The 13862-nt window shown below is 43.9% G+C and overlaps 1 protein-coding gene across 2 annotated transcripts in view; it reads left to right on the top strand.

Annotated features, from left to right (window-relative positions):
- Nucleotides 1–13862, top strand: part of RPA1 (replication protein A1) — a 66038-nt gene that overhangs the window by 3874 nt on the left and 48302 nt on the right. For both annotated transcript variants that reach the window (XM_009189331.2, XM_003912069.3), the window contains exons 2-4: nucleotides 5974–6024; nucleotides 7058–7136; nucleotides 7707–7815. In XM_009189331.2, the coding sequence (XP_009187595.1) occupies nucleotides 5980–6024; nucleotides 7058–7136; nucleotides 7707–7815 (233 nt within the window). In that variant the 5' untranslated portion in view covers nucleotides 5974–5979. The remainder of the gene's footprint in view (nucleotides 1–5973; nucleotides 6025–7057; nucleotides 7137–7706; nucleotides 7816–13862) is intronic.

Genomic DNA, 13862 nt, shown 5'->3' on the forward strand with positions numbered 1-13862 from the left:
GCATTGCCCCAGTGGAGATACAGAATAGTCCCATCAGTGCACCCCTCCTCCCGCTCCTTCCCCACCTCCGTCCTCACCCGAGGCAGTCAGTGTTCTGGTTTCTCTCTGTAGGTTAGTTTTGACTTTCCTAAGACTTCATATAAATGGAATCAAATAATATCTACCTTTTTGTGTCTGGCTTCTTTCAGCAATTTTTTTGTTTTTTTTCCAGAGGTAGGGTCTCTGTCACCCAGGCTGGAGTACAGTGACACAGTCATGACTCACTCCAGCCTTGACCTCCTGAACTTAAGAGATCCTCGCACCTCAGCCTCCTGAGTAGCTGGGACTACAGGTGCATGTCACCACTCCTGGCTAATTTTTAAAAAAAAAATTTTTTTTTTTTTTTTGAGACGCAGTCTTGCTCTGTTGCCAGTCTGGAGTACAGTGGCGTGACCTCAGCTCACTGCAACCTCTGCCTCCTGGGTTCAAGCGATTCTCCTGCCTCAGCCTCCCGAGTAGCTATGCCTGATGAATTTTTGTATTTTTAGTAGAGACGGGGTTTCACCATATTGGTCAGGATGGTCTCGATCTCTTGACCTCGTGATCCACCCACGTTGGCTTCCCAAAGTGCTGGGATTACAGGCGTGAGCTACCACACCCAGCCTAAAAATATTTTTTGTAGAGATGGGGTCTTGGTGTGTTGTCCAGGATGATCTTGAACTCCTGGGCTCAAGTGATCCTCCCACCTTGGCCTCCCGAAGTGTTGGGATTACAGGCATAAGCCACCACTCTGGACGAAAATGGTTTTTGAGCTTTATCCATGTTAATTCAGTAATTTGCACTTTTGTATTGCTCAGTAGTATTCCATTGTGTGACTATAACAAAATTTGTTTATTATTGCATATTTGGGTTATTTTCATCGTTTGGCTTAAATGAAGATGCTATGACCATTTAAGTACAAATCTTTTTGTGGAAATATGTTTTCATTTCTCTGGGATAAATATCTAGGCACGTCATTGCTGGGTCATAGGTAACTGAATGTTTAAAAGAAATTGCCAAACTTTTCCAGTGTGATTATGAGAATTCTAGTTGTTCCATGTCCTTGCCAGTCATCAGTCTTTGATCTTGAGTAGTCTAGTGAAAGTATAAAGGTATCTCACTGTGGTTTTAATTTGTATTTCTCTGGTGACTAATGAGCATCTTTTCATGGGCTTACTGGCCATTTGTATATCTTCACAAAGGAAGTGTCTGTTCACGTCTTTTGTTCACCTAAAAACTGGGTTTTGTGCTTGTTAAAGCATTGTAAGAATTCTTTATTCTTGATAGGTCTTTTGTTAAATATAAATATTACATATATTTTCTCCCAATCTGTGACTTGCTTTTTCTTTTTTGAAATTTTCTTTTTTTGAAGTACGCTTTTAAATTTTGGTGAAGTCCAGGTTATCAGGTTGTGTTTTTTTGTCTGTTTTTGTTTTGTTTTTTGCAGACTTGTATTTGTGTGTCCTAAGAAATCTTTGCTAGGCTGGGCGCGGTGGCTCATGCCTGTAATCCCCGCACTTTGGGAGGCTGAGGCGGGTGGATCACCTGAGGTCGGGAGTTCGAGACCAGCCTGGCCAACATGGAGAAATCTTGTCTCTACTAAAAATACAAAATTAGTGGGGCGTGGTGATGGGTGCCTGTAATCCCAGCTACTCGGGAGGCTGAGTCAGGAGAATGGCTTGAACCCAGGAGGCAGAGGTTGCGGTGAGCCAGGATCGCGCCATTGCACTTCAGCCTGGGCAACAAGAGTGAAACTCAGTCTCAAAAAAAAAAAAAAAAAAGAAATCTTTGCCTACCCCACCCAAGGTCACAAATCTTTTCTACTGTGTTTTCTTCCAGAAGTTTTATAGTTTTAGCCTTGCCTTGTGGTCCATGATGCATTTCAAGTTTACTATTTTATCTATAATATATAGATCTTTTTTTTAATACAGATGTTCAGTTGTTCCAGCCCTGTTTATTGAAAAGACTATCCTGTTGCATTGAGTGACTTAGTCACTTTAGATAAAATCAATGGACTGTATATGTGTATATCTCTATTTCTGGAATGTCTGTTCTGCAATTGATTTCTATGTTGGTGCTTATGTCAATACCACATTGTCATAAAAATTGCAGATTTATAGTAAATCTTGAATTTTGGCATTGTAAATTCTCCAGCTTCATTTCTTTCTTTTTTTTTTTTGAGGCGGAGTTTCACTCTGTCACCCAGGCTGGAGTGCAGTGGCGCAATCTCAGCTCACTGCAACCTCCACCTCTCGGGTTCAAGCAGTTCTCCTACCTCAGCCTCCTGAATAGCTGGGATTACAGGCACCCACCACCACACCCAGCTAATTTTGGTATTTTTAGTAGAGATGGGGTTTCACTATGCTGGCCAGGCTAGTCTCGAACTCCCAACCTCATGTGATCCGCCTGCCTCGGCCTCCCAAAATGCTGGGAGTACAGGCCTGAGCCACCGTGCCTGGCCTCCAGCTTCATTTCTTATTTTTATTTTTATTTTTATTTTTTGAGGCAGGATCTCACTCAGTCACCCAGCCTGGAGTGCGGTGACATATATGATCATAGTTTACTGCAGCTTTATCTCCCTGGCTCAAGTGATCCTCCCACCACACCCTCCAAGTAGCTGGGACCACTACACCCAGCTAATTTTTTTTTTTTTTTTTTTTTTTGAGACAGGGTTTTCCTCTGTCACTCAGGCTAGAGTACAGTGGTGCCATCTCACCTTACTGTAGCCTCTGCTTCCCAGATGCAAGCAATCCTCCTGCCTCAGCCTCTCGAGTAGCTGGGACTGCAGGCGTCCGCCACCACACCCAGCTACTTTTTGTATTTTTTGTAGAGACGGGGTTTCGCCATGTTGGCCAGGCTGTTCTCGAACTCATGACCTCAAGCAATCCTCCTGTCTCAGCCTCCCAAAGTGCTGATCCCTTTGCATCCGCTGAAGTATAGAGAAACAAAGCACAATAAGAAAAGAAAAAGAAAATGAAAACAGATGTTTGTTTTGAGACACGGTCTTGCTTTGTCACCCAGGCTGGAGTGCAGTGGTACAATCACAGTTCACTACAGCCTAGACCTCCTGGGCTGATTCTTCCTCAGCTTTCTGAGTAGCTGGGACTACAGGTAGGCACCACATACCTGGCTAATATATATATATTTTTTCTTTTGAGATGGGTTCTCTGTCACCCAGACTGGAGTGCCATAGCGCAATCTTGGCTCACTGCAACCTCCGCCTCCCAGGTTCAAGCGATTCTCCTGCCTCAGCCTCCTGAGTAGTTGGTACTATAGGCGTGTACCACCACTTCTGGCTAATTTTTTGTATTTTTAGTAGAGACAGGGTTTCACCATGTTAGCCAGGATGGTCTCAATCTCCTGACCTCGTGATCCGCCCGCCTTGGCCTCCCACAGTGCTGGGATTATAAGTGTGAGCCACCGCGCCCGGCCCCACCTGGCTAACTTTTTATAGAGATGGGGCTCCTTATGTTGCCCAGACTGGTCTCAAACTCCTGGGCTCAAGTGATCCTCCTCCTTCTGTCTCCGAAAGTGCTGAGATTATAAGCATGAGCCTTGTTGGTAGTTTTCAGTGTGCAGTTCTTACATATGTACTGTTAAATATATCCCTAAATAATTTACTTTTGAGACCCCGTGTGGTGGCTCACACCTGTAATCCCAGCACTTTGGGAGGCTGAGGCGGTCAGATCACCAGAGGTCAGGAGTTCGAGACCAGCCTGACCAACATGGTGAAACCCCATCTCTACAAAAATACAAAAATTAGCCACATGTGGTGGTGCACGCCTGTAACCCCAGCTACTCAGGAGGCTGCAGCGGGAGAACTGCTTGAACCCGGGCGTTAGAGGTTGCCGTGAGCTGAGATTGCGCCACTGCACTCTAGCACAACAGAGCAAGACTGTCTCAAAAAATAAATTTTTTTTTGATGGTGTCTAAGTGGCATTTTTGAAAATTTCATTCTTCAGTTGTTTATTGCTAGTATATTGAAATACACGTGATTTTTCCACAACCCACCTTGTGTCCTGCAAACTTGCTAAATCAACTTACTAGTTTTTATAGATACCGTAGGATTTTCTGTGTAAAGGATCACGTTGTCTACAAATAAAGGAAGTTTTATTTGTTCCTTTTTAATATTTTTATTTTTTATTTTGAGAGGGAGCCTCACTCTGTCGCCCAGGCTGCAGTGCAGTGGCGCGATCTCAGCTCCCTCCAACCTCCGCCTCCTGGGTTCAAGCGATTCTCCTGTCTCAGCCTCCCCAGCAGCTGGGATTACAGGCATGCGCCATCACGCCCAGCTAATTTTTTAATTTTTGGAAGAATCAGGGTTTCACCATGTTGGCCACGCTGGTCTCGAACTCCTGACCTCAAGTGATCTGCCCGCCTTGGCCTCCCAAAGTGCTGGGATTACAAGCATGAGCCACCGCGCCCGGCCAGTTCCTTTTTAATCTTTATGCCCATTTTTCCCTTGCCTTATTGCATGAGTTAGAACCTCTAATACCACGTTGAATAAAGATGTTAAGAGGTATATCCTTGCCTTATTCCCGATCTTAGTAGCCTGTGATTGTCTTTTACTGTTAAGTGTGATGGTAACCATAGATTTTTTTTGTAGATGTCAGCTATCAGTTTAAGCATTACTTCTATGCCTAGTTTGCTAAGACTTTATAATGAATAAGTGTTGCCTTTTCTGTATCTGTTCAGTTGATAATGATTTTTCTCTATTCTGTGAATGTGACAAATTACATTGATTTTTCAGTTGTTGAATAAACCTTGCCTTCCTTGACTAAATCACACTTGGTCATGACATATTATCCATTTTATATAGTGCTGGATTTGATTTGCTATTATTTTGCTGAAGATTTTTTTTTTTTTTTTAATTAGACAGATTCTCGCTATGTTGCCTAGGCTGGTCTTGAAGTCTTGGGCTCAAAAGCGTCCTCCCACCTCGGCCTCCCAAAGTGCTAGGATTATAGGCATGAACCACTGTATGGGGTGGTCTTTGTTTTTTTTTTTTTTCCCTGTCGTAGTAAACCTAACATCATAAAATGACTTGGAAAGAAAGTCTTGTCTTTTCTGTTTTCTGAAATAACTTATGCAAGTTTTTGTTTGTTTGTTTGTTTTTTCTTAAATGTTAGAATTCACCAGTAAAGCCATCTGGACCTAGAGTGTTGTCTTTTGGAATATTTAGAATTATAAATTCAATTTCTTTAATAGATATAGAGTTACATAGATTTTCTTTTGTATCAGTTTTGATAATTTGTATTTTTCAAGAGGTTTATCCACTTTATCTTGGTTGTTTTATAAAGTTGTTCCTAACATTCCCTTATTATCTCTTTAATATATATAGAGTTTATTTATCTAATTCCCTGTTAATGAGTACTAGAGGGAAATGAATGTGCTGTTATGAATAATGAATACATACGTGATACCGGTGTTAGAGATGTACTGTGTTTCCTTGTTGTAAAACACGTATCTCCCTCTTACCATTTTATGATTTGTCCAGAGTGATCAACTAGACGTTTCAGCTGACAGGCTCTGAATAGGCTCTTTTAACAATCTTTTTTTTTTTTTTGAGACGGAGTTTCGCTCTGTCCCCCAGGCTGGAGTGCAGTGACCGGATCTCAGCTCACTGCAAGCTCCGCCTCCCGGGTTCACGCCATTCTCCTGCCTCAGCCTCCCGAGTAGCTGGGACTACAGGCGCCCGCCACCTCGCCCGGCTAGTTTTTTGTATTTTTTAGTAGAGACGGGGTTTCACCGTGTTAGCCAGGGTGGTCTCGATCTCCTGACCCCGTGATCCGCCCGTCTCGGCCTCCCAAAGTGCTGGGATTACAGGCTTGAGCCACCGCGCCCGGCCTCTTTTAACAATCTTATCTGTATATTCCAAATACGAACTATAAAAACATGTCATTTTCTTCGTGCTTTGAGTGCATATCTCACACAAACCTGTTTTTACTCCCTCAGGCCATCATGCAGCAGGGGGATACATCCATAAAGCCCATCCTCCAAGTCATCGTAAGTACCTGTGTGTGTCCCTTGTCAACTTCATTAGAGTCAGCTGATTATAAATTACGTCCGATGAAGGACGGACAGATTTGTCTACTTTTGGAAATTCCCCGCCTTGTCACAAAAAATAGGCCAGTCTTCATTGTACCCCTGAAAGGAGCCAGGCTTTTTGAAAATATTACTACGTGAGCTGCTAAGTTCTACCGTCTTTGGAGGTTCAGATTGAAGGCTTTGCCTCTCTCCCTCCTTGCCGTTGATAGATGACTGTGGTGCACCTTGCCTTTCTGCCCTTGGGTTTGTCTCGTTCACATCAGCCTTTTATATGACTTCCAGAAATACATCTAATATGAACTTGTCTCCTTAACATTCTTCAGTTAACACATCATTTGTTTAAGGGGTTCTCGAACTTCAGTGGGAGTTTCGAAAAATAGAGGCAGAATGTGGGCTCCCGCCTGCAGGTTTTCGGTCAGCCGGTCTGCTGGGTCTCTGCTGCAGCGCACTAGCTGTGGGTCAGCGTGGGCCTCTGTGCGCAGATTGCACTTCCTTTAGAAACCTGCCTCTGCTCTCTCTCAGGTGGGGATGAAGGTCTCGGCTCTGCCACCTGATCATGGGCACGTGTCACTTAGGTCTCTGCCTCCGTCTCCACCCCAGTCGTTAGCCCCTTCAGAACAAGGATACTTTTTGTTCATTTTGTATTTTTAGCACATTTGCTACAAAACACCTTGTGTATATTGGGTGCCTCATTATTTATTTATTTATTTATTTTGGTAATTGATTTTCAGCCAAATTTGAGTCAGAACTCAAGAGTACAGGCAGCTCGTTTTACTTCCCTCTGTGTTGTGTTTAATAATGTTAGTGGAGAGGTGAGTGGGAAAATCATCAAATCCAATTTTCTTTTACTTGGATTTAGGTGTCAAGAGAATGGGCAAACAGTTCAGTTTGTGTTGAACTAATGGCAAACTCACTCTCCTGCCACTTCGGTTTACTTATCCCTGGGGACGGGGCAGACAACCTGGCTAATCAATCAAGTTTTCTCTCCTAGAACATCCGTCCCATTACCACGGGGAATAGTCCGCCGCGTTATCGACTGCTTATGAGTGATGGATTGAACACTCTGTCCTGTGAGTATGGCGTATCCATCTAGAAATGTGTGAGTATTTAAATAATAGAAGCACACCCAGCCCTCTGGTTGCCATAATTTGGGGTCATTCATGAAGTCCATACTTGCTTGGCTGTGTACTTCGTTCAGACAGAATTGCAGCTGTCAGCATTCCAACAGTAGACTAGAGGTAGTGGAAAGCTGCCACTCGGCTTAATTAATTTTCTCTAACTGGTGTTCTGTGTTTTCTCTGATTAATTTCCCTAAGGATGATGTTGACGTCAGTGAGCGTGATGGGTTAGCTGCCCTATACTTTCCTGTTTGGGGGTTTTATTTCTGTGTCGGAAGCTATAAAGGGGAGAAAGGAGAGAATTTTTAAATGATTTTGACCACTTTAGCAAATTCACTCATTTAAGAGGAGCAGCAAATGTTTAACAGCAAAATACACAGTTTTTCACTATGTAGAGTCTGACTAGTTTTCATTTCAGGAACGTATGTAAGGCGTTTTTCTTCGCTAGCACAGGTATGAGTACCTTTCAGATTCTTAAGACTGCAGGATTTTGGAGGCTGAAGAAATCTCTGTGCTTTTCAGCTTTCATGTTGGCAACACAGTTGAACCCCCTGGTGGAGCAAGAACGACTGTCCAGCAACTGCGTTTGCCAGATTCACCGATTCATCGTGAACACGCTGAAAGACGGAAGGTATGCGGTGTGTTTTTTTTCTGTCTTACTGTATTGTAGAATGGGAACGAATTTAAGAACAAAAAAGGCAAGAGTGAGTTTTCAGCTAAGAATTTAACAGCTATTCAGTTAAGAACTCAGGTGGCTAACACATGGCACCCAAGGAAGAAATACACGGAAACAAATCAGAAATTTCAGAGCAGAAGATTAAAGTAGAACGCAGAAATCTTGTTATTTCTAATTTCTTCAGAAGCAGCGCTTTCAGGATTTCCCCCAAAAGTATCTTATCTTTTTTGTTTGTTTGTTTTTGGTAGAAACGGGGTTTGCCATGTTGCCCAGGCTGGTCTCAAATTCCTGAACTTAGGCAATCCACCCACCTCAGCCTCCCAAAGTGCTGGGATTACAGGTGCGAGCCACCTCGCCTGGCCTCAAAAGTATCTTTGTTTTGTTTTGTTTTGTTTTTTTTTTTGAGACGGAGTCTCGCTCTGTCGCCCAGGCTGGATTGCAGTGGCCCGATCTCGGCTCACTGCAAGCTCCGCCTCCCGGGTTCACGCCATTCTCCTGCCTCAGCCTCCAGAGTAGCTGGGACTACAGGCGCCCGCCACCACGCCCGGCTAGTTTTTTGTATTTTTAGTAGAGACGGGGTTTCATCGTGTTAGCCAGGATGGTCTCGATCGCCTGACCTCGTGATCCGCCCGTCTCGGCCTCCCAAAGTGCTGGGATTACAGGCTTGAGCCACCGCGCCCGGCCGAAAGTATCTTTTAATGAAAAGAGGTCCCTTATTTTACAGCAGAAAACAATAATTATTTTGTAATGCTGCTTTTGTGTGTGTGTGTGTGTGTGTGCGCGCGCAATCTTGAATCTTTTATATTAAATGCTGTATTTAGCCAATATAGTTGAACCACGTATGGTGGCTCATGCCTGTAATCCCAGCACTTGGGGGGGCTAAGGTGGGAGTGTTGCTTGAGGTCAGGAGTTTGAGACCAGCCTGGGTGACATAGCCAGACCCTGTCTCTACAAAAAAAAAAGTTACATAAATTAGTGAGGTGTGGTGGCACATGCTACAGTCCTAGCTACATGGGAGGCTGAAGTGGGAGGATTCCCTAACCCCAGGAGTTTGAGACGGCAGTGAGCTGTGATTGTACCACTGTACTCCAGCCTGGGCAACACAGCAAGAGACTATCTCTAAAAAAAAAAAAAAAAAAAGGCTGGGCGCGGTAGCTCAAGCCTGTAATCCCAGCACTTTGGGAGGCCGAGACGGGCAGATCACAAGGTCAGGAGATCGAGACTATCCTGGCTAACATGGTGAAACCCCGTCTCTACTAAAAAAAATACAAAAAAAAAAAAAAACTAGCCGGGCGAGGTGGCGGGCGCCTGTAGTCCCAGCTTCTCGGGAGGCTGAGGCAGGAGAATGGTGTGAACCCAGGAGGCGGAGCTTGCAGTAAACCGAGATTGTGCCACTGCACTTCAGCCTGGGCGACAGAGCGAGACTCCGTCTCAAAAAAAAAAAAAAAAAAAAAAAAAAAAAAAATTTAAAGAATGTGTTGTACACCGACAAGTTGCTGCATGCTGGAGATACAATGATGAACAGAACTGTTATTCTCATGGCTAAAAAATGACTTATTTTAGGCAAGGTGCAGTGGCTCACACCTGTTGTCCCAACACTTTGGGAGACCAGGTAGGGAGGATCACTTGAGCCCAGGAGTTTGCGACCAGCCCGGACAATATGGTGAGACCTTGTCTCTATGAAAAAAAATAAAAGTTAGCCGGGCGTAGTGGCAGGTGCCTGTGGTCCCAGCTATTCGGAAGGCTGAGGAGAGAGAATGGCCTGAACCCTGAGAGGTGAAGGCTGCGGTTAGCTGAGATTGTGCCACTGCACTCCAGGCTGGGCAGTAGAGTAAGATCCTGTCTCAAAAAAGTCCAAAACAACAACCACCACCACCACCAAGATAAACAACGATCAACAATACTAAAAGGTTTAAGTAAGTAGTTTTTTAAAATTGGGTTACACTGGTTTTAGGACTCTTAATTTTCTCCAGCTGTTCCTTTCTCCTACCTCTTTAGGTTGGTTGGATTTCGCTCAAGAACTTTTTTCTGGACGGGCCCTTTCATGCCATATTCCCCATTATCAGCCTGTTGGCCTTTCTACTGGATGACAACTTGCCTGGCTGTCTATTCTTAGGTTCTGTGACTTTACCCTCAGAATTTTGTCTTCTGGCATTGAATGTTGATCTGGAGAAGTCTTAAGGGCAGCCTGGTTTGATTTCTTCCCTTGTAGAAAGCCTTGGTTTTTTTTTTTCTCTCGAGGCCTCACTCTGGTTGCCCAGGCGGGAGTGCAGTGGCACCATCAGGGCTCACTGTAGCCTTGACCTCCTAGGTTCAGGTGATTCTCCCACCTCAGCCTCCCGCGTAGCTGGGACTACAGGCACTCACCACCGTGGCCAGCTAATAAGCTTTGCTTTTTCTACCTATATTCCTGAAGATTTTTTTGTTTATATCTCAACTTCAGTACTTAACCAGGCTATGCCTCAATGTCAGCTGCACATGTTCTTTTTTTTTTTTTCTGGTGTGTGATGTGCTCGTTCAGTCCGCAGATTCAGTTCTTGCCAAGGAAGTTTTTCTGTGTGTTATTCCTTAATGTTGTTTTGTATTTCATTTACTGAGTTCTAGTCTTTACATATGTTGTAGATAACTTTGACCTCCATGTAGATCTTTAGTTTAACCTTTTTTCTAATGGATGCATTGGCTCGCCTCAAGGTTTTCCAACATAATAGTACAGTTTTTAGCCTTCTCTTTTCTGCTCCTCCGTCTTTATAAATTATGAGATGTATAATAGTATTGATTTTGTTCTGTTTTTTCTTAGCTGGTCAAGCTCCCTTTTCTTCTTCATCTCCTGTTTTAGCTCATCGTTTGGCTCTTCATTGGTCGAATGTGTACAGTCGTACTTATTTTGCAGATCGCTTTGGAGGAGGGCTTGCTCCTTATCTTGGCTCACACTTTCTTCTAGAGTGGGTTCCTTAATCGTCTCTGCCTCCCCGTTCCTTTCACTTGGACACATTGTTGTGTGTTGTGTGGTTGCTCTGTCATCCCTTTTTATTTTGTTCATGCTTCATGTGGACAGTCCCGTCCCGACTTGGCATTTGCTCTGACATAGTCTAGGCGAGGTACCCGTTGCCAGTCTTCTCATGTGGGAGCTTTTGTCTTCCAGTCCAGGCCACCTTGGGTGCTTATGTGGTGCTTTCCAGCCACTCTTCTGTCCTCCAGGGCGTGGTCGTGGGAGAAGGTGGAAGCGTTGCTGGGATTGGGTGCAGTCCCTGCTGGGAAACTCTTCACAGCTCACTCTCTCCAGTCACGGGGACAGCTCCGCTCCCCTGGGTTTTGCCTGACTGCGCTGCCTCAGCTTGGAGGCTTGCCTGGTGTTCTTTTGTACCTCTGCTGAGAGCCTGTGTGTGGCTGGGTTTATTTACTCCATGCTTTTTTGGTGATCATCTAGGTTTATTCTAAACAGCACTTTAGCAGTCATCCTTGTACTTTACCTTTACGTGTTTATGCTTTTATTTCTGAATAACAGATTATTAGAATTTGTATTGTGGGGTCAAAGGACACCTATGGAAAGTGTGTACCCATTATACTCATAAATGTTACATAAGAGTATCTATTGACCGGGTGCGGTGGCTCACGCCTGTAATCCCAGCACTGTGGGAGGCTGAAGCGGGCAGATCGCAAGGTCATGAGATCGAGACCATCCTGGTCAACATGGTGAAACCCCATCTCTACTAAAAATACGCAAATTAACTGGGCGTGTGGTGGGTGCCTGTAATCCCAGCTACTCAGGAGGCTGAGGCAGGAGAATCGCTTGAACCCGGGAGGCGGAGATTGCAGTGAGCCGAGATTGCGCCACTATGCTCCAGCCTGGGTGACAGAGCAAGACCCCATCTCAAAAAAAAAAGCGTACCTATTTCTGAATAGACAAATTCATACAAACAAATTCAATGATTGGTTCTCAGGGGTGGTAAAGTGTGGAGTGACTGTCATTGTACACGTGGTTTCTTTTGGGGATGATGACAACGTTCTCAAGTTAGGTAGTGGTGATGCTTGCGTAACTGAGGAATGCAAAAATCCTGGGATTATCCTCTCTGAAAGGGCGAATTCATTATGGTATGTGAGTGATATCTCAATAAACATGTTATTTAAAAAGAAGTGTTTGTCATTAAGTTTGTCAACATACTGTGTATTAGTAATATTTTAAAAAATAATTATCAACCAGGCACAGTGGCTCACGCCTGTCATCCCAGCACTTTGGGAGGCTGAGGCAGGCAGATCACCTGAGGTCAGGAGATCGAGACCAGCCTGGTCAACATGGTGAAACCCTGTCTCTACTAAAAATACAAAAATTAGCCGGGTGTGGTGGCAGGTGCCTGTAATCTCAGCTACCCGGGAGGCTGAGGCAGGAGAATCACTTGAACCCGAGAGGTGGAGGTTGCAGTGAGTTGAGATCGCCCCACTGCACTCCAGCCTGCGTGACAGAGCAAGACTGTCTCAAAAAAAAAAAAAAAAAAAAAAAGATTGCCTAATACTCAACTCTTGTTTCTTTCTTGCGATAAATCGTGCCTTAAGAAAATAATCCTAGGCTGGGCTGGTGGCTCACACCTGTAATCCCAGCACTTTAGGAGGCTGAGGCAGGTGGATGACCTGAGGTGGGGAGTTCAAGACCAGCCTGGCCAACATGGTGAAACCCCGTCTCTACTAAAAATACAAAAATTAGCCAGGTGTGGTGGCAAGTGCCTGTAATCCCAACTACTCAGGAGGCTGAGGCAGGAAAATCGCTTGAACCTGGGAGGCGGAGGTTGCAGTGAGCTGAGATTGTGCCACTGCACTGCAGCCTGGGCGACAGAGTGAGACTCTCTCTCAAAAAATAATAATAATAATCCTCTTAGCTTGCTCATTTTCTTTCTGTTTTTATTTTTTAAAATCTTTTTTCTGGAAAATTTTAAACATCTACAAAAATAGAATACACGGTAGTTTGATGAGTCCCCATATAGCCCTTCATTGTTACCTGTTGTCCACTTTTGCTTTATCTCCATCCTTGCAACGTCCACTCTCCTCTGTAATTTCGAAGTAAATCTCAGGCATCGTATTATTTCATCCATAAATATTTTAGTATATATTTTTGAAAGATAAGAACTCTTAAAAAGACACTATCCCATTTCACACCTAAAATAACAAATGCGCTGTCAGTGTTGCATTTCCAACTTGTCGTGTGTGTGCACATGTGTGTGTGCGCGTGCGCGTGAGCCTGCACAATCTACATGAATCAGAATCCAAAATAAGGTTCCTGTGACAGTAGATTGACGGTCTGTTAAGTCTCTCTGAATCTGTAGGCTCTGCCTCTACCTTTTTTCTCCTTTACTATTTATTTGCTGAAGAAACCAGGTCATTCATCCTTCACCTCATGCAGTTTCCCCTAGTCTGGATTTGGCTGATTGCATCCCTGTAAAGTCACTTAATGTGTCCTTGTCATCTGTATTCTCTGTAAGTCGATATTGGTGTCTTCTTTTAATATGCTGCTAGATTCATCTCGCTGATATTTTATTTAGGATTTGTGGGATATCGCAGGATGAAATTAGTTTTGGTTTTGTGTGTGTGTTTCGTCTTAGGTTTTAGTATTAGAGTCATGCTGAATGATTCATAAGCCTTCTATTTTTATATGTTCTGGAGTGATTTGTATAATTTTGGAAAGTAGTTAAATATCTGCCACTTAAGTATCTATCAGGTAGTTATTACAGGGAATCTAGATATCGTTTTCAGGAACAGATAATTTCAAGCTTATCTGATTGAAACTCTGATGTGAAACCTGATAAGGGTAGCACACACGGACTGATTGTATGTAAAAATCCAGAACCAGCAGTCAGACCATTTGAAGTGTAAAATGTGATGAAACCGGGTAGATAATTGCGTAAGTATTGCTCTAGGCCAGTTTCTTCATCTCCACAGCCATTAACCTCATTCAGGCCTCTGTCATTTCGTCTCTTCTCTTGGTCTCCCTGCCTCCAATTGTGTTCCCGTTA

Source organism: Papio anubis, chromosome 17 (assembly GCF_008728515.1).
Source record: "Papio anubis isolate 15944 chromosome 17, Panubis1.0, whole genome shotgun sequence".
NCBI classification, from domain to species: domain Eukaryota; kingdom Metazoa; phylum Chordata; class Mammalia; order Primates; family Cercopithecidae; genus Papio; species Papio anubis.